At 39.9% G+C, this 25,650-nt stretch overlaps 1 protein-coding gene across 1 annotated transcript; it reads right to left on the reverse strand.

Annotated features, from left to right (window-relative positions):
- Positions 1 to 1,248: 1,248 nt before the first annotated feature.
- Positions 1,249 to 25,282, reverse strand: LOC140230711 (proton-coupled folate transporter-like). The gene is made up of 7 exons (XM_072310854.1): positions 25,057 to 25,282; positions 17,828 to 18,772; positions 8,015 to 8,269; positions 7,296 to 7,379; positions 4,501 to 4,657; positions 2,595 to 2,647; positions 1,249 to 1,440 (listed from the first exon to the last, which is right to left on the reverse strand). Exons 2-7 carry the CDS (start codon positions 18,696 to 18,698, stop codon positions 1,295 to 1,297), a joined length of 1,566 nt encoding a protein of 521 aa, XP_072166955.1. The 5' UTR covers positions 18,699 to 18,772; positions 25,057 to 25,282; the 3' UTR covers positions 1,249 to 1,294.
- Between the last annotated feature and the right edge of the window lie 368 nt (positions 25,283 to 25,650).

Raw genomic sequence — 25,650 nt, forward strand, 5'->3', positions numbered from 1 at the left:
AAACAATGCTTCCATCTTTATGGCCTGTACAGCTGACCATCAGCAAACAATGAATTTATGATTTGAAATTGCCTTCAGAAACTAAAACACCATGGTACTCGGTGCCATTTTTTTTTTTCTTTTTGGTCCTTGTGCGACCGTGCTTTCAAAATGTTCTTTTGCAATGGAGCAAGCCCATGTTCCATACCTCAACAACTCTATGAACTTGATACTTGGAGGAGAACTTGTTGGTTTTGCACTAAAAGAGCTTTATCATCCATCACCAGGATGGGAAAACTGTGAAATGTGACCAATGTCATCTTTTCAAACATTTCAAACTCCTCAATCTCTACAACTCTGTGTGGGAAGGGAAGCATTTGATTTCACTCACAGTCCTGGGTCCCATCTCAATTGATTACAAAATCTACCATAACATCATGCTCACACAAATATCTTTGTAACACGAGGGCTATTTCACAAAGCTCTGAAATCAATCCTACTTTCAATTCAACTGATCTTAGGGACAATTTGGGGTTAATCAAGTCCTCAGAAGTTAGGAACTGCTTCACTAAGCACTTGGGAACAATATCTTGTGCCTTCCCAACTTGATCTGATCTGATTCTGTCTCAACTTCAGCTTCATTGTTTGGCTCGATATTAGTTCCCATAATTAGTGAAACAAGGCCCAGATTAATTCTCATCAGAAGTTTAATTATTATTCACAACAGCAGAGTTCACATGTTTCCTATACTTAATCTTACAGGATTACCATTCAATGTGTGGCTCAACACTTTGACTCAATTTGTTGAGATCATACACCTGAAATTCACCTGTTGATTGTTCATGCTTCCACAAACAGGACAAATTTCAGCCAAACAGAGCGATTTGGCACATGAATGTAGGGAACTGTTAGACCACTTAAAGACAGACTTGTGTGGCATTCAGAGCTTACCACTTGTTTTTTTTTTATTTTTTATTTCCATCTGACAAGATGGCTGGACAGGCCACATTCAACTGCACCAGCTGGTCTTCCATACAGTCCAGTTGTATGTACTGCTGACACAAAACTTGAGTTGTGAAGCTCCATGACAACTACTCCTAGCAAAGTTTCGGAGACTGTTATTCACGGTAGTGAGAGGTCACCTACTGCACTGAGGAATCTTGTAGAAACACCTTCACTCACAGAAAATGGATGGAGAAGTGTGGCTACGATTAGAGCCTCTGTGGAATATACTAAATACCACAGCTTGCTGAAATTAACCCCGATTCATTGACGCAGGCTGCCGCATCTCATCAGGGCAGAAAGCCGTGGCAGGTCACACGTTGGTCTCCACCTGTCCAGCACCCGTCGCGGAAGCAGTGAGCCCGTTGACGAGCCTCACCGTCTCGAAGTTGACGATCTCCACTTCCTCTTCATCATCCTCCGTCTCGTTGTCATTCAGTAGTTTTCGAACACCATCTCCTGATACATGCAGTGTACAAGAAAATAAGTTACTTATCTATTCAAATCTGCGTACATGAAGGACATGAATATTGAATGAGTTTTCATCCTGCACAGTGATTATTGTTCTGATATTTTGATTTTCTACCGACATTAACTACAATGCCCAAATATCAACATTCATGCCATTTAGCTGTACACATAACAAAATATATTTGGAGTAAAGCATGTAGAAAAGTATCATGCTTAAAGGGATGGCACAGTATTGGTGGAGATGAGAATTTGGCTTTTAACTTTTTGTGAGATAACAAGAAAACACTTATGAAATAGTACAGAGCATACCATTTTAAGAGGAATTAAAAGTTTATTTGATGAAAATTGGGCTTGGCATTACTGAAACATCCAAAAACAAAGTAAAACAACGCGATCATACAAAGTGTGGGTCCCACACTTCTTAGAATCGCTCTGGTTTGGATATCTCAGCCATTTCAAAACCAATTTTCATCAAATAAACGTTGAATTCCTCATAGAATTACGTGCCCTTTCATATTTTATAAGAGGTTTCTCATTATCTCACCTAAAAATGTAGAAATCTGAAATTAGGTCTCAACCAAAACAATATGATCCCTTTAATATGTAAAAATGTACAAACACATACAAAAACTATTCAATTGGATGAAGCTCCATATTGCTGCGGTACATACATTCTTTTCAAAATATGTGTGGAGTTTGTAAGACAATGAGCACTGTATTGAATAGTAAAAAAAGACCTTCAAATCAGACTAGCAAATCCAGACAAGTTAACCAAAAATACTAGGATTTGCATTACAGCTGGAATAATAAGTTTTTTAGGCCTATTCTGTGGATCAAGAGACTGAGGAATGTACATCACAAAACAGGAATTGTTACCATATTTACAACGCTTAGTCATATTGAATGTTCTCATCACTGTTATCAATACTTATCCAAGATAACAGTTGGAATAAACAATGTCTATGCCACAAACCATTTCCATGGAAAGTCTTTAAATTTGTTCCTCACCACAAGTCTCTACTTTCCTATATTAGTTACAAATATGAAGACTATTTCATTCGAAATACATATAATGCTTACACACATATACACCATTCCTGATATAAACATGGTTAGTTGGTATAGACTATTTTATGACTCACCCTTTTCTTGATACTCTTCTGACCAATCAGATTTCATGTCATACTGGAGATATCTGTTGGTAGTAGAATGAAACATAAGTTGAGTAAACATCGTGAAATGCGCTATCAGGGGTCTGCAATAGCAATATCCACCCAAAAGACAATAACATGCCTTGTGGCAGTAGCACTATATCTCTCAGGGACCTCGATTGAAATCAGGCAATGAAGTCTGTTCACATTAAAACTTTGATAAGTCCACTGCATCCAATTTACGTGGCATTCCGAGGTTGCCCCTCCAATTTAGAATTGTACCATAATCAGCAAAACATCAGTAGTGTCTTTCGAGGGATTATGACCTTTACCCTCGGGGTGCAAGGGAATATGCTTCAGTTGAAAATATGTGAAATTAGCAATTTTCATGCATTTAATGAATTACTCAAATTTTTGACACAACGGCAGTCAGAAGAACAGAACTGAGATGGCTATAGTGAGATGCCCATAAAACAATGTGCAAAGAAAAGCTTCATAATACAGTATTCAGTCTCAGTACTAGGTCAGGAAGGGCTGGTAACCTCTTCAGAAAAGGTGGCTGTCTAAAACCAATCCTTTTCTTTCCAGTCTGCAAAATATGTCCCAATTTTGCAATCTACTGCTCAAATGTGATGTGATCACAGAGGGAGGGAGAGAGAGAAGGAGAGATGGAAGAGACAGACAGATAGGCTGACTGACAGACTGACACACAGACAGACAAACGGAGAAAAGGGGAAGAGCTTTGAAAAAGGGACATTTGGCAGAACTTGATAAGAGGAAACCACTCTTGCAATCAGATGATGCACAATGCTACTATTTGTCTCCGACCATCTGGAGCTGTTGACCATATACCGACATTCTACAACAAGCACCTCTATTTCACTTCACAATCCCCTCCCCATGGAGTTTTACATTGAATCTACCATGGTAATTTAATTCCCCCAGACCGGACAAAGTTGCAAACGAGCACCTCTGTTGCACTGCACGATCCCTTCCACACTTTTAGATTATACCTAATTAATTCCCCCATATACGGGACAAAGCTGAAAACAAACACCTCTGTTACACTGCATGATCCCTTTTACATGGAGTTTTAGATTGAACTTAATTAATTGCCCTCCTGTAGTAGATAACACGTGTAATTATAGCTGAGTGCATATATGCCGAGCCCCAATTAAGCCCTTCATTGCTGTCATAGTTTCTTGTGAGAGCAACCAAACTGAATGTGCTTACTTTTTTTCTTTCTTTTTTTCTCCTCCTTTGCATCATGGTTAGGGGCATGACACTAAATAAGTGTATGGAAGCATGATACGTAATGCCATTTGCATTACTAAATGGCTTAGGCTCAGGCCTTTGCACTGTGAACCACTTGGAGCTTATAAATGTGCATAAGCATGACCCACATGCGGAGAGATTTCAAAGGAGGGTGACACTAGCTCTGAGGCCTATGTAGTAAGATCAGTTTTTACAGAGTTCCTGGATATATGATGAAGGTACCATGATTAGGCTCAGGCTTTTTGATCACTCATACACTTATCATTTAGAGAGTACTGAACATCTTGGACATTAATAGCTCCAAACTTCAGAATTTCATTTTAAAATGCTTGTGTATTAGGGCAACAAAAAATGTTGTTTTAATGTTGACAGCTCTCCTATGCATGCATTCAGTGAGTACAATTTAAAAATGTCATGAAATGCTACACTTGCTATTGTAATGGTCACCTTTTCTTCCAGCTCCTCAGTATGAAATAGCACTAGTAATAATGAGTCTTTTAAAACAGTTTAATCTTCACACTATCTGTTATCACACAGTATAAACTGGTATTTGGCTTTGCATGTTTGTTTGTGTGTGTGTGTTTTTTTTTTTAAGTCTTTGATGCAGAATGACCATACTCACACTGCAAATATAAGGCTGACTATTGCAAGCAGAGACATGACGAGGAACGAAAAGCCTGGCCAGAAGTCTAGGGTGGCCCGGTACAGGTTATTGAAGAAGATGGAGCCGAGCATGAGGCACGAGGCTTCGACCAGGGAAGAGCAGGCGAACATGGCACCTGCACATACGCACATGTGGGGAACAGAGGCAATGAGAAGAACATGGCACATTTAGCAGTCAAACAAGATGATCCCTTGATTGATTAGTCTACACTTTCAGACATGCATCGGGTGTTTCTCACTGATCTCTACAGGGAGTATCTGGATATCTCATTGGCATATAGATTCACACTGTACAAATGATTGAAGCCGCCGCACTACCATGTTACCATGCACACTCTTGTGCCAACATGCACACAATTTCCGGCAGAATTATCACCCAAAAACCCAGATGCCGTGAGCTCTGTACACAAGTGTATATACGGGCGATGTCTGTGATAAAGATGGCTGCAAGGTGGCTTCAAAGCGATTGGCTAATGAGATATCCAGATAGTTCCTATTGAGATCAGTGATGTTTCCACATCCATCAGACCTGTCATATCAAAATGAGTTAACAGCATTGCAAATATTCTTCTTCTTTTTTTTTTTTCCTTTCGACATATTATTTGAGTTCAAGTTGAGAAGATAAAAATTATAAGAAGTTCATACATGAAATAAAGAATTATTATGTTTGTCTTGTCTTTAATTTCACATTGAATCTTAGATTGCTAATACACAAACAGGGGTGGATTTTTTTTTTTTTTTTTTTTTTTTTTTTTTTTTTTTAGAAGTTATCACAAGTCATGAAGAGAAAGGAACGTTTCTTGTTTAAAAACAGCCAAGTTTGGCATGCCACCAATTTGCTCTGGATATTCTATTTCTTTTGAGGATTACTGTTTTCATATGATGGCAAACTTCAATGGAAAAAGAATCTTTCCTGATACCTCATACATTTACATCAAAGTCTAACATACCCATCCTTGTGTAGCTACTTAGTCTCAGTTAAGACATCCATTTTGTTCAGTACATTTCATAAAATGTATTGCATAGACAATTGTGTGGGTTTATGACATCACCTCCGGACCGCTAGACAGAGCAGCACTGAGTAGCCTTTTTTCAAGGCCCTCATGCTATTATTTGCGGTGACAGCTGCACACAAAAGCTCAAGCACATTAAGATGAAGATCTTTTAGAGGTATACAGATGTGATTATTACCATAGGGCATTCATGAACTGGGGAGAAAGTTTACTCAGCACACTGCTCCTCCTTAATATCCAAGTTGAAATTTCAACCAGTGGAATTGCTACATTTGCCAGTTGGCATCAGTGTAAAACATAAAATTTGCATATTCATCAGCTTCTTTGAACAGAGCTCTGCTAACCGGCTGTGCTTATTGTTACCAAACACCGGTAGCAAAATTCAGTACTTAAGGGCTTATAGAAAAATTCAGACATGTGTCACCAATGCCCTCTTTATTGGGGCTTGCCTCTCGCTGGTGGCTTGACTTTGTCTGGCATGACCACCCTCTGCTCGCTTCCCTTGGAAATAATACAGTGAGAGGGACTTTAGGCTACATACTGACAGGAAGACAAACCAGCAGATCCAGAACTGAATAGATGGGCATGCACTCAACACATATTCAAATGAGGGCACATTTTAGCAAAAAGCACTTAGCATTATGTCTCGTCAAAAGGTCACCAACAACTGCGCATATACCAGCAAACTTCACAAGAGGCTAATATAAGAATGAATCCCCTGAAAAACCAATATCCTCCCCCCTCCCTTGTCCTTAAATACATGTACCACTATTTGATCAAGATACTGTATGTACACCATACATGGTAACACCAGATATTTTGGGGTGTTTTTCAATACATTAATTTTGTGAGTCAACTGATTCACAATAGCAGCAGCTCAAAAAGGAATATTGCCACCCATGGCAGAAATGCAATGTTTGTCTTCTCCAGAGTTGGAAATTGCTAGTTTTCTTTTCAAAAAGGATAATAACTATCATTTCACATTCCCTTGCTGTGGATCTTGATTGCAAATTCAACCACTTGTGAAATACACTAAAAAAATACTGTGTGTGTGCTGTGCACAATATGAGTGAACAAATTCTGTTTAAATCTATTGCAGATATTTTTGTCTCAAATTCCTCTTCTTATATTTTAACCCCCAAATATCCTCAGATACTAGTATTGCACAACATTTTCATGCCAGAGTTCCAACAGGACCCTTAAAAAATGTGAAATTTGAGAGGAAAGTTGTTCAAAAAACACGGCATACTTTGCCTCAAACAACTAAGTGAGGTATAAGGTTACTTGGATAGACCATTCTTATAAGGACACAATGGCAAATCTGAAATCATTTTCAGCACAGGATCCTGTCTTGAGTAAATTCAATCATTATCATCACCACCATTATCAAAAATTGACCAATCATCACGACTTGTTTCATTATCAAGTAAATCAAAATCATATTCATTCTCACCCCCTTCCTCATCAACATCATCATTATCTTCATCATATAATATCATAATTATGTCAAATCATATCACCAACACCATCATCTTCATTATCATCACCATATCATCAACATCATCACTATCATACGAACAAATCATCATCATCTTTATAATCATCATCATCATCATCTGCCATGGGTGCTCCACATTACACGTCCTATGTCAAACCTAGTGAACATTCCTGCTAAAAAAAAAACAAACAAACAAACAAACAAACAAAAACAACACACATGTATTGACAACCTAAGACTCACCAAATTCTGTGGATTCCACAAGTCTGGTTGCTATAGAGCCCTGCACTGCCCTCGTCAGTCCAAAGAGGCAACCGATAACAGACACTACAAGGATGTAAGAATGAACATAGAGGGTGATGGTGATTATGCTGGTGATTCAGGCATAAGGACTCAGCATGGTGTACATGTATGTCAATGTTATAAGTTACAGCGGCACGATCATACTGTCATAAATATGTGTACTGCAATGAAAAAAAGTTAACTGTGCATCCTGTTGCAGGAAGATATTTTAAATGTAAAAGGCATATCAAGATCTTCATGAGAATTCATTTTGTTTCCATTTGCACTGCGCTGTATAAAGACATCAAGTATCAGAACCCCATCCACGTTCTTAAATTCCACGGTGGATCAAGAGCCAACACACTATGCCAACTACAGTGGACTCCCGTTATAATGAAGTCCTTGGGACCAGCAGTTTTCTTTCAGTATATTGAAATTTCGTTAAAACCGAACAAATAAACAATAAAAATACATAGAGTGGATAATGTTGTGGCCTGAATTTTTACTTTGTTGTAACTGGAATTTTGTTATAACTGTTTTTGTTGTAACGGGAGTGCACTTTACCATCATAAATGAAAATGACAGGTCTTGAAAATATGTGACCACTGCTCCATCTGGCCACACTGAGTGTAAATATGTAAAACAAATAAATGCCCAAACAGGCACTAGTCTACACTTACCAGACATCATTAGCCCTGTGGACTTTGCCACGGCCATGGTCACATAGCCAGCTATGGTGGATATCAGCCCCAGCTCTGCCCACACCATGTCCCTGTCCGGGGTGCTATGGTTGGTCAGTTTGGCGATGATGGGCATGACGATGACCAGCGCCACGCCCTTCATGATGGTCCGGAGGGCGAGGTAGATGCCCGTTGTGGACGGGGGCCAACTGAGGGGGGAATGCTTGGTGTAGAGGATGGTCAGATCCATGTCACCTTTAACAAACACATGTAGCAAAGACATCAGTATCTGTCAATACCAGTATATGCATTCACAATTTTTGTTATTTTTTTTCCCCCTTCTTCCCAATGCCAAAAGTCAAGGTATGCCGTATAACATGAGTGTGCCGAATACACAAGATTTTATGGTAACCCAGTGGCCACATAGACCCAATACAACAACCGAATACTGTATACGGCATATATTTAGCGAGTCTAAATTTTCGTGAATTGGGAATTCCGGACGATTTCGCAAGTGGTTAAATTCGCGATCATGAAGTCCTGTACGTACTGAACGGAGAGAACACACGTACGTCACATTCACATCGGGATCAGTCAATATTTTCGCGTGTCTTTAATTCCACAAATAGCACCCGACTCGTGAAATTCAGGAAAATAAAAACCTTGTGAAATATTCTGTGTATACAGTACCTGAACATGAACAAGACCATGAGCAAGTATTTCAAAAGAAAAATAAAAAACAACAAACATCCTATTATTTTTCATGTTTCATTGATTGGGATGTTATGTACTGCACATTAATCTGATTTATGTTAAACAGTCATTTGCATGATTAAATCTATCATTTGCATTACATAGCCAAATTTGTACTAGGGCTATTCATACTGTATGTGCAGGTACAATGTAAGTCCCATATTAACTGCTACATGTCTCTTCCATGCCATGCATTATACAACAACAAGAATAAATAAATTATCTATGTAGTTTCCTGAAGTATCTTATGGTAGTGCTCAATTGTCACAATGGTATAATATTCTAATTTTTTTACAGACATCAAAACTCCCAGTTTGCATACTAAAGCTTGTCTGCGAGACTGACGTAATGACCAATGACAAGCTTTACAGAAGATAAATGAAGCATGTGCACTCAGTGCTGAGAAGGAGCTTATGTGTCTCTTTTCAATGAACATCAGAATTCATGCACATCAAAGGGAAGGTACAGTATTGGTGGAGATGAGAATTAGGTTTTTAACTTTTTGCGAGATACCAAGAAAACACTTATGATATAGTACAGAACATACCATTTTAAGAGGAATTCAAAGTTTATTTGATGAAAATCAGGTTTGGAATGAATGAAACGTCCACAAAGAAAGTAAAACAAAGCGATCGTAATAAAGTGTGGGTCCCAAACTTTATCCGAATCGCTCTTTTCTGGATATCTCAGCCATTTCAAAATTTTCATCAAATAAGCATCGAATTCCTCATAAAATTACATGCTCTTTCATATTTCATAAGAGGTTTCTCATTATCTCACCAAAAAAAAAATGTTAGAAACCTGAAATTAGGTCTCAACCAAAATTATACGATCCCTTTAGAGTATCCCTCTTATTCTATTGCTTCACAGCCACAGATTATGTTTGAAATCATTTCACAGATACACTGTAAAAAGGAATAAATTTCAGTTTCAGACACACAATGCAATATACTCTGCTGTACTACAGTATATCAATAATGCTATGCCAGCAAATTGCATGAGTTTCTTGTACTTCCAGGAAGTGATACTGTCAAACTTAGTACCTACAGTTAGTTGTAGTATGGCAATTAAAAGGAACATAACAGCACTCTCTCATTCACTGTTACTATACATGTAGTTCATTACATTGCAAATGAACAATCTCTGCAAAATCCCTTTGAAAATTCATGGCCACTGTATCTGGTACTCACTTAGGAATTCTGTTTACAACATTCATACAATCAAACATACAGTTTTGTAGTACAATTATCTGTGGATATACCTCCCCCCCCCCCCCTGAAAAAGAAAAGAACAACTCAATTTTTACTATCATGAATAAAAATGTATGTAAAATGTGTGTAAGTACATGTAGAACGTCAATGGCCCCTCCGCCCCCCTCCCCCCACTTAGAAAAATAAAACAAAACAAATACAAGACCAAAAAGAATTATCAGAAAAAAAAAAAAAAATCAACAGAAGGACTTGGACTATTGCAACAGAGCATTTTGTTCACCGTTAGTATGAACCTTCAGAGCACTTGTTATCCAGAAAGTTTTACATTTTCACTTTGTATATATATTTTTTCAAGGTGACCAAGATGAGGAAATATTAATGTTACTGAAAAAGATTCCACCAGTTTCTCCTTAAAGGAACTTTTATCTACCGGTACAATAGATTAAAACAACAACAACTACAACAAGAGACCCGGGGGTCACGCGCTCACCTGAGTATCGCAATTTCACCTTCCATGCTTTCTTGCATACTCATACCTGAGAACATTGGAAACTTAGGTCTGCATATATGGATCCCCCCTCCTCAACTCCAGGGTGGGGGGGGGGGGCAGCCCTGGATCTGCAATGAACAAACTTGGAACTAAAGTCATCAATGTACAACCTCATGGTATTAACTTTGCTTTATCATTTCTGGTTCTAGAGTAGAAGATTTTAAATATTCCTTAATGTGTGTGTGTGGGGGGGGGGGGGGGGGGGGTGGGCCCCCTAGGGGCCCCCAAGAGGGTCATAGTGCCCATTTGAATGAATTGAGATTCTTTCCCCCTAGGGATGCTACCTGCTAAGTTTGGTCAAAATTCATCATGAGGTTTTCAAAAAGAAGATGAACATGTACAATTCAGGTCCCATTAGCACCCATCCCCATCCCCTCTCCTGGGTCCCCAAGGGGGGGGGGGGGGCACCCCTGACTCCGCCAATCCCATGAACAAACTTGAAACTACAGTCATCAATGTACTAACTCATAGTATTATCTACGCCCTGTCACTTCTGGTTCTAGAGAAGATCAATAAAGATTCCTTAATTTTAGGGGGTTTGGGCCCCTGGGGCCCCCAGATGGGCCATGGTGCCCATTTGAACAAATTGAGATCCTATCCCCCTAGGGATGCTACCTACCATGTTTGGTGAAAATTAGACATGGGGATCTCAAAGTGAAGATGAAAATGTACAATATAGGCTCCATTAGGACTCCTCCAATCCCCCCTCCCCTGGATGCCAAGGGGGGCACCCCTGATTCCCCCATGAACAAACTTGAAACTACAGTCATCAATGTACTAACTCATAGTATCAACTAAGCCCTAATTTTACTTCTGGTTCTAGAGAAGAAGATTTTTAAAGATTCCTTAATTTTAGGGGGTTTGGGGCCCCCTGGGGCTCCCTAGGTGGGTCATGGTGCCCATTTGAACAAATTGAGATCCTATCCCCCTAGGTATGCTACCTGCCAAGTTTGGTGAAAGTTGGTCATGGGGTTCTCAAGAAGAAGATGAAAATGTAACAAGAGACCCGCGGGTCTAGCGCTCACCTGAGTATCGCAAGTTCACCTTTCACGCAGTCACTAATCTAAATTATTCACAGCTCTACTAAAATTTGACCAGGCATTCTCAAGTAGAAGATGAGAATGTACAATAAGGGCCCAAATTTTTTAAGATTCCTTAATTTGGGGGGATTGGGGCCCCCTGGGGCCCTCTGGGTGTGGCATGGTGCCCATTTTGATAAATTGAGATCCTGACCCCCTAGGGATGCTACCTGCCAAGTTTGACGAAAATCCATCATGAGGTTTTCAGGAAGAAGATGAAAATGTACAATTCAGGCCCCCATTTGGACCTTCCCATCCCCCCCCCCCCACCCCGCCCCCAAGAGGGGCACTCCTGGATCTGCTATGAACAAACTTAGAAACTACAGTCATTAATGTACTCACTCATAGTATTATCTTAGCTCTATAACTTCTGACTCTAGAGAAGATTTTTAAAGATTCCTTCATTTTGGGGGGTTTGGGCCCCCCTGAGGGCCCCCTGGGTGGGGCATGGTGCCCATTTTAACAAATTGAGATCCTAATCCCCTAGGGATGCTACCTGCCAAGTTTGGTGAAAATGGGTCAAGGGGTTCTCAAGAAGAAGATGAAAATGTACAATTTAGGCCCCATTAGGACCCCTCCCCACCCCCCTCCCCTGGGTCCCAAGGGGTGCACCCCTGATTCTGCCATGAACAAACTTGAAACTACAGTCATCAATGTACTAACTCATAGTATTAACTTAGCTCTATCACTTCTGATTCTAGAGAAGATTTTTAAAGATTCCTTAATTTTGGGGGGTTTGGGCCCCCCTGAGGGCCCCCTGGGTGGGGCATGGTGCCCATTTTAACAAATTGAGTTTCTAACCCCCTAGGGATGCTACCTGCCAAGTTTGGTGAAAATGGGTCAAGGGGTTCTCAAGAAAAAGATGAAAATGTACAATTTAGGCCCCATTAGGACCCCTCCCCACCCCCTCCCCTGGGTCCCAAGGGGGGCACCCCTGATTCCCCCATGAACAAACTTGAAACTACAGTCATCAATGTACTAACTCATAGTATTAACTTAGCTCTATCACTTCTGGTTCTAGAGAAGAAGATTTTTACAGATTCCTTAATTTTGGGGGGTTTGGGCCCCCCTGGGGGCCCCCTGGGTGGGGCATGGTGCCCATTTTAACAAATTGAGTTCCTAACCCCCTAGGGATGCTACCTGCCAAGTTTGATGAAAATCGGTCTTGGGGTTTTCAAGAAGAAGATGAAAATGTAAAAAGTTTACGCACGACGCACGACGCACGCCGGACGAAGGGCGATCGCAATAGCTCACTTGAGCCTTTGGCTCAGGTGAGCTAAAAAGTTTATGCACGACTGACGACGCACGCCCGACGAAGGGCGAGCGCAATAGCTCACTTGAGCCTTCAGCTTAGGTGAGCTAACAATCCAAAATCAAATTGGAGCTTTCACATTAGTAAAGTGCAAACTGAAACTGTAACTGCATGAATGCACGTAGATTTCTCATATGTCCTTTCACGGACATCACACAGATTGTACTTTGATAGAAACTGAATCCAAACAAGACAAGTGCTTCCTGGTACAAAACAAAAGTAAAAACGAACAAACACTCTGAATATCTTTCTTTCTCTGACTCAACACACTATACATACTTTTTTTTCCCCCTAGAGCTGTCTCTTCAATCTTTTGATGAACAAGTCATTGTTGCCTAAAGTGACACCACTTCAACAGTACTTACTAATAAGGCAAGGCTGTTTTGTGCAATGAATTTCTGTTACATGTAAATGAATAATGCTATTGCATCGCCGCACATACAGGAGACAGACATAAAAGGGATGGCGTAGTATTGGTTGAGGTGAGGAATCATGTTTTGTGAGATATTTAGAAACCACTTCATGAAACGTTAGAGAGCATACAATTCTAATGGGAATTGAATGTTCATTTGATAAAAATGGGTTTTGAAATGACTGAGATATCAAAAAACAAGGTAAAACAAAGAGATCCTAGTAGAAGTCATGGCCTGTCGCATTCTATAGGGTCGATTTGTTGTTGTTGTTGATATCTCAGTTATTTCCAGACCAATTTTCATCAAGTAAACTGTGAATTCCTCTAAGAATTACATGTTCTTTCATGCGTACACTGTAAAGAGGCATCTCACTCACAAATACACACACAAAAGTTGGAAACCTGTAGCCCCATCTAAACAAAAACTGTATCATCCCTTTGATAGTCATTTTGACCAGTGGTATAGAAGGTTCACCCACTCAAGTGAAATAAAATGCCCGAAACATCGAAAATAACATTTGCCATCAATTCTTTTCTGCTTGGCACGAGCAGATGTCGTTAGCATTATCATGAAAATACATACTCAAGAGATGGCTATTATCAAAAAAGTTGACTGTTATCAAATGTGAATGAGCCTGGGCCTGCAGGAGTTCATGCCATCACCGGGACATATCGCATAGGTCACCGGTATCAATCATGCAGCAAAATAACTACGAGCACACTGAATATTTCATGGCCTGTCCACATTTGAGGCATGCTTCGTAAATTACAACCACGTTGCCATTGTAGCCGAGGTTACGGTTTCGTCGCACGAGTGTAGCATGATGGCGTATTAAGAATTCTTCATTGCCCCATGCATAGCTGAATATGAGATCATGTGGGAATGTGGGTCATGGTTGTTAATTGGCTGCAAGCCCTCACATGAAGGAATAGTACTGTACGTCACTTGCCTTTTCATACTTGTTACACACTGTAGCATGCTTCCTGTTCATACAGTTAAGTACACAAGCTTTGTACGGCCGCATAACATAGTATGTACAGCTGTACCCATTTTACCACCACTGTCACAAAAAAATTCTACAAGTTCCATATCATCCCTTTGTGCATGCAAGTCATCAAATATTGGGTCATGCATATAGTAGGGACCTTCCCGTAAGTACAATGTGTACATACAATGTACATGTGAAGAGTTTGTTTGCAAAAACCGATAAGTCCATATTTGCTAAATGGAGATATTTGCGATTAAAGGTCAAGAAAAATAAAGAGAATAATAAGAAAATTTTTGCTTCTTTTGACCATAACTTCAAAAATATACCTTTATATGTAGTGACCAATATATTATTTAAAGGCAGCCGGTCGTCGCAGGCGATTCGCAGCTCAGTAGAAAAGCACGACAAGCTGCTCCTCCCGTTATTGTACCCCCGTACGTACCGAATGCCGAACACGACGCTACGCAGCGCACCAGCGAAAACCAGATGGGGCAAGAGCGCCGTGCGAGCTGTCCACTGTAATTTCAACATGGACGCCCGAATACCTACCGAATGGGGCCGAATGGGTGCATGCACAAAACCGCACAACAGCCATGCGTATGAAAATCTCTCCCGGTCCGCGACACAAGTAGTGAGAGCTGTCGGGTGTACGTACGTACGTATCTAGCTCCAGTCTCTGTTTATATGCACTATGGTGCCAATTTCAGCAATCTAAGCAATAATATTTCAAAATGTCTGAAAATATTATATAACAATATCATAAATTATTCATATATTACGTTGTTTAATATTTGGTATTTATAAATATGCTTTGATGAAGAAGTATTAAAACTCTAAGCTTCATGTATAGCAAGTTGCAATGCATATGGCCATATGGCAGGTTGTTATGATCTCATCGTGCAATATTGTCTGCTGCGTCAGCTGCATGTGTTATACATACGTACAGCTTACAGTACATTGGGCCGGATCGTAACATAACAAAGTTGATAGAAAGTCGTCGGTACCGGTATGTCAATATCAATATTGTGTGTGGTATGCGTGTACTGTTTGCAATAAGAAGTGCTGTACTGTTTCGGCTTAGCCTTGGCTTTGGTTTAGTAATGAAACCTCACAATGGAGATCAAACAGCCGTCCAACTCGAGGCAACGTATCTACTTGTTTGACGCTATCGACGAGTGGAGAACGCAGAGGGACGTGTTCTTAGCTGGAGGACAAGTAAGAGACCAGAGGGGGAGGCTTCAGCGTCAGCGTGCCGATGAAAAATTTGCTTTCCACTTGCTGGAGATGCATGAACAGTTTTGCAGGAATTTTTATTTAGAATGTGCAAATTCGTGTTACGACATGCACGGTGGAATTGTGTTGCCACGGCTTACGCCAATCAAGCAACCCCAGCTGGCCAAGTCAACAACTTCAAGGAATCCAGATCCAGATGATGTGTAAGTAGAAGTGTACACATGAATCAATGATTGAAGTGGAATGACTTTTTCTAATCTAGTATCAGTAACTTTAGGGCATTTGCGTTTGATCGACAAGTAGGCCTATTTTTCTATGTATAATTCCGCGAAAAACTTCTCTAAGTTCTCATTTATGTCAAATTATGATAATGCCGTAATTGAAATGACATTTGCTGGGTCAGTTTAATGTCATTAGTCCCATTAAATGAGAAGTTTTTCATATCAATCATGTCATGCAAATTCCCCAAGAATATGATTTAGGATTTGCAAATAAATTTTAAAAAAATGAATAGATCTATCGCAAGCTCCATCATACATGTAGTCTAACCCAATAGATCTGGTAGAACTCTAACGTTTAAACAGGGAAACTATAGGTTCAAAGATGATAGATCTAACAATAATAGATTCTAGTTTAGGCCCTACTTCGACTTGAAGGTATGTCGGTTGGTGCATGGCCCCCTTCTACCACGGCCACAGTTACACTGTGCAGTGCAACTGTGGCCGTTGGCCCTGCACGGGCACAGTCGCTTCCCCGTCCTGAATTTACACACGCCAGGGCAAGTATGGTTGGACCTACTACTAATCGACCGCCTAATGTTTATCTGCTTGATAAGAATATTTAACACTGAAATTCACGTAAAAAAACTTGACCTACGTGATTGAGAAAATCCAGCTCTATCAAATGCCGTTGTTCCGTTTTCGATTCGAAGTTTCAGTGCAAAAATATCGGCGACGAACTTGCGTGGCCTCGTTTCAGCTCCCCGCGGTAAATCGCGTTATTAGGATCGACCGCTGTTTTTGCATTGACAATGCACGCAAATCGAGTTGTATTGAACACCGTGTTGTACGAAGCTTTTTAGAAGCCGTTTAGAAACTTCCATAGACATTACATTGCGCTGTCATTACGATTCGGTGAAAATATTCATTCGAAATTTTGTCCTTGATTAAAACCATTAATGAACAATGAATTATTGCGTTTTCCCACACCATCCTCATCTACATTCAAAGCCAATCCATTTTTATGTGCTTTGCGCGCAGAGAAGTGCGTACTAAGTGTTCGGTGCGCGAATTATACGCGGTCGGTTTCAATAAGGGTGGTCGATATGTAGTAGGGCTACCATACAAGACACAGGGTCTCCGACCCAATCGTCCGCGTTCAGAATGGACAACTCGGCGGTAATATCCGCTACCCATGACGATGTGTCATCGTCCATGATGGCCACCCTACCTATATATAATCTGATCTGACGATTACAGTGTAGTTAACGAGTGACGACGATCGACGGTGCGATGAAGAGAAGGCGTACACTGTAGTCGTATGAAGTATAGGCAGCTAGCTACTACTGAGTATAGCTCATGCGAACATTGCATCACACAGTACATACAGTATACCATACATTCAATTCACATTACACAAAACGTACTCCCCGCGCTCAGATCAATCAAGCGAGCAAACGAGATACTATAGCGCGATACATTGCTTTAGGGATGTCTTGCGCACACACACACATTTCGCTTCGTAGCAACTTCGAAAGCGAGTTTACGTGCTGCCGCCCGCGGCTGAAATATGTCCATGTATCCTCGCGACTGGGTGTCTTTAAAAGGTATTATTTTGTACTTTATGACAGAGATCGTACTTCAAAATCTTCAAAAATGGACTTATCGGTTTTTGCAAACAAACCCTTCATGTACATGGTTTGTTATGGGTCACTTCAGTCATAGATCACATTTGAACACTCAATCACAGTATAATACAATTGTACCATGTATAGATTTCAAATTCTGCTGGGCCTCACTGAAACTTAATCTTTGTATATTGTACATTTGTATGCATCTAATCTGGCTGTGCACCAGCTCTACACTGAAGATGTGTTAATGTTGAGTTTGGTCCATAAACTTACTTCAACTGCCAATGTTTATGTACAGTATATCAAAGGAAATCCAAAATAACAACAAAATGTAATATGAGTTGTTAGGTTTATTTTCATGACCATGCTCACAGCAAAAGAAGACAAATTTTACACAGAAGTACAAGTCTTGACTACATACTAACCTGCTTGCGCAATCACTCCTGTTATTGAAATCATGGCATTCAGAATGAGATGTTTCCTCCTTGATCCTTTCCGTTTCAAGAACAGTACGGACATCGCCCGCTTGAAGCTGTCCACCACGTAACCGCAGCACTGCTTGGCTACGTTAGTCCTTTGTTCCTCTGCCCCGTCCACGGAGCCGTTCTGGTTTAGCGCCACCCTGTCCTCCACTGGCAGGGATTCCTTAAGGTATGTAAACACGTACACGAGGATTGTCACATGAAGGATTAAATACAGAATGAAGACGGCGGCAAAGCCCACAGACTCCTGGATCCAGCCCCCTGCCACAAGTCCCACCGTCCCTCCGATGTAGACCATAGCCTCCAGGAGCCCCAGGCGCTTCATGCGTGACGAGGGGTCAGTAATGTCCGTGATGTAGCTGACGACAGACACGAAGAAGGTTCCCAGGTTGCCAGTTATCCCCATGGCAAATGCGCTGAGCAGCAAGGTCTCCACGGGCCAGTCGATGTAGAAGGAGTTCAGGATGAAGTTCACGGCCGCCACGCACGCACCGGCCGAGGGCAGCGCCATGATGACCTTGCGGCCGAACTTGTCGCTGAGCGGACCGAAGATGGTGGCCATGATGGCTCCCGGCAGGTTGGCGCAGAGGTTGAAGTAGAGGATCCATCGGGTCGACTCCCGCTCCACGTCGTTCTCGATCTGGCGGAACGCTGTCTTGTTGCTGCACTCGCTGTCTTCATAGGTGAGCCGGCACACCTTCTGAATGATGAGCAGCTGAAGTATGGGCCCCTGGATGAAGAAGCCCAGCATGAAGAGAAACAGGACCGGCTCCACAGTCACTGCCCGCAGGTACCTCACCACTGCATTAGTCATGTTGGGTGTGCTTCTTTGATGCTATCTGGAATGCATTGCCATGTGAGTATCCCTTGAAATGCTCCTACACGAGTCTGCAACCACAACAAAGAAGAAACAGCATTTAAATACACTGTATAACTGCTAAAGAATTTTAAGTGAATGACATCGTAGCACAACACTCCAATCAATGGTTGTAAATGTGAACCTTCTTTATCTTTTCTCCATCATTAAGCCCTGCTCCAAAGTACATCATTTGTTGACAACTCAAAGCAGTTCAAAAAATGGTACAAGAGTCTTGTCAGTGTAGCTGATTATATTGACACAAAGCACAACTGTAAACACAGCACAGTGAACCATGCCCAAACACCAACATCGATACTCTGTATCCTTTATAATACAAATGGGAACATCCTTTTCTTGTGAACGTGTGTCATGGTTGTTAGTTATATACATTGCACATTAGACCTTGCCATAATTCCAGTAATCAGTTGTGTGGATAGCAGTAATGGGCCATTCTTATCAGTTGTACTATGATCAACTCTTAAGAGCAGACTTGTGTTGGTACATCAAACAATTCTGTGCATTCCTTCATAAAATCATCAAACTGAGCCTGCAGCTAGTGTTCCAATTATAACTACTTAGAATAAAACGAGTCAGTCTTTTTTTTTTTACAGTCAGTTTTTCTAATTTTCTAATTCTTTTTTTTCCCATTAATGCTACTTTAACTGGTCAACTTGAACGTGTGGAGGTGTTGCTCCGTAAGTGTAACAATAATTACCTGACCTATCACAATGTATTTGCGACTCCAAAATTAGATGAGAAGGCTAATAATGAATCGTTACTCTACGCCATTACCCCCCTTTTTTCAATTAACACACAACATACTATGTATACACTTGTATGTAAGTACGCAAGACTATAGAAAGTAGCAAGATGTGTTCACAGTTTTGTGCATCTCTTTTGATACCAATGGTAACTCTACTTTGTATGTGAATTGTCTTTTAATGCAGGAAAAAAAAATCGACTTGATATCAAGTTGTAGAATCTCCACTGTATGATAGAAATGCTGAATCGTTATCAATTGAACTGTTTGATACCATGAGACACCATATGGACAAATAACATTGATTCACCCGATGAATGTCTGCAGTTGATCATATGCATGTTTGCGACATCTAATTTCATTTCCTATTTGCAGTTCCATAATTCACATCTCCCCTTACCCTAATCAATGTCCATATTGTGTTTGAATGTTTGCTTTAAAAAAAAAAAAAAGCCATTGATATTTCATGTCAATATTGACTGCACAAATATGTGCCTAGTCTGAAAAGAATATTCCATGATTACATTCCACTTTCACACAAAGCATCATACACTGATGATGGTTATTGTGATGGCAAAATATTCTTTACAAGCAATGGCATGCCAATTAAAAATGCAATAACTGTGGAAATCCACTGCAGAGAGTGACCCTGTGTAATCCTTGAAATATTGTACAACATTTTAAATATAAACTCTATTCAAATACATACATTGTTGTAAAGAAGGCAAGAGCAGAGGGGAACTTTTTTTTTTTTCTCTTTTTAGTGGGGTGAGGGCTGCAGGCCCAGATGCGGAGCAATGGTAGTCCTGTAGTTGGTTGGGTGAAGTGTCCATGACTGAAAGAAAATAATTTCGGGTCCCTGCACTGTACAATGTACTACGTACATTGTAGTACCTTTTGGTTACCGGTATGGTAGTGTTTTTGTGCACAAACAGAACATTTTTTTTTTCATAGTGGCACGTCATCCCTAGGTATCATTTGAGAAGAAATACTCACAGTAACTATGTTCGATCGTAGAAATTTGTATCCATATCTGTGATATCGCAACATTGCCGTTTGCTAGCTGTAAGTCGCCATTTAATACGTACTTACATGAGCTGCGCTCTAACTGGCATAAGGGACCATGCCTGTTGCACTTGAATCACATGTAATTGGCTATTACGGATTAATATGTTGCGGAACTGTTATGATTGGTATTGCATCAACATGTTTTCCCACGAAAATTTCACCAAAATCTTGGATATTTCAAACAGCTGGTGAGTGCATTGTATTCATGAGATGTTGATTTTACTACATAAGTTTGAATATGCCGATCTAGCACTGTGAATTTATTAGATGCAATCAAGAAGGGAGAGGTACCTCACCCAATTCTCCATAGGGACAGTGGCTAAGAGTACCCCTATAGGCCCAAAACCATTAAAAATGTACAATTCAGGTTTCGAAATTTTGAAAAAATAAAGTTTTCTCAAAACCATTCCGACAACGAAAAATTGCAAGAGGATACTGAATTTCAACTCAAACAAAAATGAGCAACAAATGTTGCAAACTTTCTATTTTCTGAAATTTGAAGCTGAACATGAAAATTTCACCACTGTAACTTACGTTACTGCGCTTATTTTTCTTTGACCATATTTATTCTGTTAAGGGATGGACAATGCAACTATCCTTCTATTGTTGGATAGTCTTGAAGATATGACCATTCTTATTTCAATGTGTCTACTATATTTTTCATTCATTTGATGAGTTACTGTAACTGTGAATTATGATATTGATAGATATGATGGAGGTTGTTAACTATGTAAAGTTAAATTGTTCCCTATATTATTCTGATTCGTACACACATACACTATTTTGTAGAACTTGCAGATAACTGCCAAATGTTTTTAGATGGATTTGTCCCACACATATTCTCAAAAAATCTCTGTCACCATATGACATATGAAAAAGTGACTGTTCAAACCTTGGTAATGTTTGTTACGCATATGAGTCACGTATGTTACATAGATATATTAAACACTAAAAAAGAAGATAAATTTTAAGAGTTCTACTGAATATCAAGAGTACCAACGTTGCAAGACCTTCAGTACTTTTGGAAGCAGATTTATTTAATTGTCGTCTGATGTCATCGTCCTTAAAGTATATACATTTGGTCTAAAATAGAAAATTGGAATAAAATATTTAAATTTCAAGAGTTTATTTTGTCTGAATATTATGAGTTTCACTGCAAAATTACCTGTTGAAGTGCCCTGTTTAAAACCAAAGGAATGCATTTACATAAGAGTCAAAAAAGACATTGTCAAGAACCTAAAAAATGTATCAGTGTGTACTATAAACAATTGTAAAGTATATTTCAAACGTTTCCAGATTGAAAAATTAATCACTCGAAAGTGGAGATGCATTGGAAAGTGCATCAAAAAGGAATGATACATCGCTTAACAACATTGCACAGTGTAAGTGCACAAACTGGTCAGCACTTGACTGTTCAGCATAATAAAGTTTATATCAATAAGGTGTATCAGGCATAAGTGTAAAAAATGTGAAATAAATCACCGCCAGCCTATGAAGTTCAAAATGCAAACACCAGCACTGCTTTATGATTAATAATGCATGGTTTTCACGAGTTTCATTAATGAACAAACCATGTATTATTGATGCTTAAAACGTTCAGATTTCTTGGCACATTATTTTATAATGTGCCAAGATATCTGTACATTTTAAGCAACAATAATGCATGGTTTGGGTAATAGTAACAAAATACAGAATTATGAACAATTCAAGAGTGGTCACGTCAATAGACAGCTTTCTCACGATTTTAGATTGAGAGTATAACTAACGCATGACACACTAGTCTATAAACACAACAATTATAAACACAAAAAGGCGCACCTTTTATAATTTGGATGCCCCCTCCCCTTTTTTTTTTTTTTTGGAAAGAGGCCATAGAAAAGGCATGGAAATGTCAGAAGAACAAATTGCAATTCTTCTTTTTCCATTAGATAGAAGAAAAGTTCGGGGACATATAAAATGTCTTCAACAAATATTACATCATTGTAAAAGACAACTGTAAACTCACAATCTGGTATTTTTCTGCAAAAGGCAACTTTCAATAAAAGGTACTGGGTAAGAGCCAGTGTAGGAGAGAACACTTTCATCCAGTACCTCTCACTGTAAAGCATACGGGAAGAATACATCATTATCAAATTGTTAAATTTGTTAATAAATCTCCATGTCAATCCATGTCAATCAAGTTGAAATTATCACTTTCAATCACCCTTTGCTAAGATCGGTTTAAGTTTTCTTTTACTTTCTTGACGAAGGCTCTGTGCTTTTTAACTCTTTCATTCACATTTTTTTCTGCACTCTTGTTTTTCCCAACTCTTAAGATTTTCCACAAAAACGTTATACTTTTTTACACGTTGTTTCTCGGATTTACTCTATAAAAAAAATCGAGTGAAAATATTCACTCTTAATGGAGTGAATACAAAAAAAAAAGAGTGAATTTAGAGTGAAAATGTTCATTTTCACTCTTTTTAGAGCGACCTCAGGGATCACTCCTAAATCTTCGAGTGATCCCTGAGGTCACTCCAAAATGAGCGAAAATGAACTTTTTTCACTCAAAATTAACTCCAATTTCACTCTAAATTCACTCTTTTTTGTATTCACTCCATTAAGAGTGAATATTTTCACTCGATTTTTTTTAGAGAGTAAGGAAGGCATCTTCTCCAATTTTTTCCTTTTTCCTTCTTTGGTAATTGGCCTGAATCTTGGCTCTTGATTTTCCCATTTTAAACTCTTGGAACCTATTCAGGAGTAATGATAAAATTCCCTTAACAGAGAAATAAGAAAATCCATACTGTAAATCAGTAATAAGATATTCTTACATAACTACGTAACCTACGTTACCTCTATTTACAAGGAATGAAGTGTCACATGATGAATTTGCTAGACTACAATCACTGTAACTTTGAAGTAAATGATATGATAATTGAAATAAAAGCCATAGTTTTCATCATTATATCATTAACATCCATATTGGATTGATTTAGAGTGATTGAAACCTACGTTACCACGGTATTCAGGGCCTCATTGACAATGATTATCGCCAAAAGAATGGTTACCGGTAGTACATTTTAAGCCTCAAATTGTAATATGTTTTATCCGACAAGTTCCTTCATGAAATGCCCCCCAGAGCAGCTCAGCCAATCAAAACCAAGGATTTTACTGAAATAGTCAGCGCTGACAAGTTGTCAGCGCTTACTATTATTGATGAAACACCCCCGTCTGTCCCGAGTCTTTTTTTTTTTTTTTTCGTTATCGCTCAATACTATAGGCGGGGATCCGTGAAGCCAGACGCTGTCTCTGCGGAGCATATCCCCAACGACCAGACACAGACCGATCTTTTGGTCAAGCACTGCCACTACCATGACTACTGCACTTAACGTTAGCACTAGCAGCAAGTAGCACCAAACTATAAATGTTAGTACTATAGTAGGCCTACGGCTACACTGATACACATTTAACGTTAGTGGATTTACTATAGACCTTATGCATATGACGTCACACGGTCTTACTAACTGAAGGGCGCCCTCCCTCAGAGGGCAAGCGATGCGTTGCTAGAGCGTGCTTTTACACGCGAGGCAATGGGCATTTACACACAACATCGGTGTTTCTTTTACTGTCTTTTCTATTGCATGTAATCTACAGCCCTAGATCAGGAAATTCAAGCTTGTATAGCAAAATCGACATTTGATGTATGCATTGCACTCACCAGGTTAATGATATATCCAACATTTTGGCACAATTTTCATGAAAAAAGATGCAACTACCAGCGGTCGTAACAGCTCATCAACTTACGAATCCGTTAGCCAATCACATGCGAGGTAGATTTCTACGTGTTTTTTACTAAAACACGTACCTCACATGTGATTGGCTAATGAAATTCAAAATGGCGACATACATTCAGCGAACGGCGATGTTGCGCTATGGATACAAATTTCTGCGATATAACCTAGGAATTCTGTAGTTACTGTGAGTATTTCGATTGCACAATGTGAGAAAATTACCCAAATATTGCTGCATAATGTGTCATGTCATGTCAAACTTGTTTGATGGTAAAAAAAAACCTGCCACTAGCCTAGGGGACTGGCGGCGAGTGAGGTGATCGCCGCTAGCGCGCATGGGAAAAGCACATAACTAGCTGCATGCCTCTGCGATGTCAAGGACTTCGCTTGCCCTCTAAGATGGCGTCGCGAGAGGTTGTCAAGCGAGTGATGACGTCAATGCATAAGGTCTATTAATACTAGTCATGGAAGAAGAAGAAGAATTCGAAATCCCCCACTACTGTACTGTAGTCGTAACATTAGAGACATGTAACGTTAGAATCCGAGTTCATTGTGAGGTTTTACTAGGCTAACGCTACTTAGTTAGGGCCCACCCCTTGTGATTTACTGACGTAGATACCTACGTTAGTTCAGAAAGGTGCAGGCAGGCACTGGTCAGCAAGAAATATGGGGCTTTATCTAACGTTACATTTTAAACAGAAATGATACTCACCAAACATCACAAAATAGAAGAACACAAATAGCACATGTAGGCCTACACTAGTGCAGTGTCACGCTGCGATACGAAACGCACTGCCACAATTCACTATTTTGTTGTCACGTTCTTCCCCCGAGATCCACCGATACGCATGCGAAATGAGTCACTTTTGCTTTTCATTCACAGTTCCTGCAAATTGGGAGTAGGAACTCCTACACTAAATTTACTCCACTCATCAGCTCACGCTCACTCACCGGCCGATCGACGATATATAGCCCTCTAGGGCTCTACCGACTAGACTAAAACATATCACTAACCATAACACACATGTACGCGGTCTGAGTGGTACACGCACTTGTTTTCTTCTTCTGCTTTCGTACAGGTTGTACACATTCACAACCTTCAATCGTTTCTTCTCTTGACTGTACTACGGAACTTTCATGATGTTTTCAAAGGACAAGGGCAAAGAATACCCGGGTTTCTCACCTGCGGATGCCAACGGGGTTAGGTCCAGGCTGGGCGCGGGGGGTTCCGGTGCGTGATAACAGTAAACGTACGTGCGTAAAACGATGATGGAATGACCCTACGGGCTTTCGAGCAAAGAGCGTA

The sequence above is a fragment of the Diadema setosum genome, chromosome 1 (genome assembly GCF_964275005.1).
Source record: "Diadema setosum chromosome 1, eeDiaSeto1, whole genome shotgun sequence".
NCBI classification, from domain to species: Eukaryota; Metazoa; Echinodermata; class Echinoidea; order Diadematoida; family Diadematidae; genus Diadema; species Diadema setosum.

What these genes read in the sequence shown, in the direction of transcription:
- LOC140230711 (XM_072310854.1), bottom strand. Translation starts at nt 18,698, where the DNA reads ATGACTAATGCAGTGGTGAGGTACCTGCGGGCAGTGACTGTGGAGCCG. An exon ending in AGGAGTGATTGCGCAAGCAG is followed by an intron (nt 8,270 to 17,827) that starts GTTAGTATGTAG and finishes TGTTTGTTAAAG; the next exon opens with GTGACATGGATCTGACCATC. An exon ending in CACAGGGCTAATGATGTCTG is followed by an intron (nt 7,380 to 8,014) that starts GTAAGTGTAGAC and finishes ACATCCTTGTAG; the next exon opens with TGTCTGTTATCGGTTGCCTC.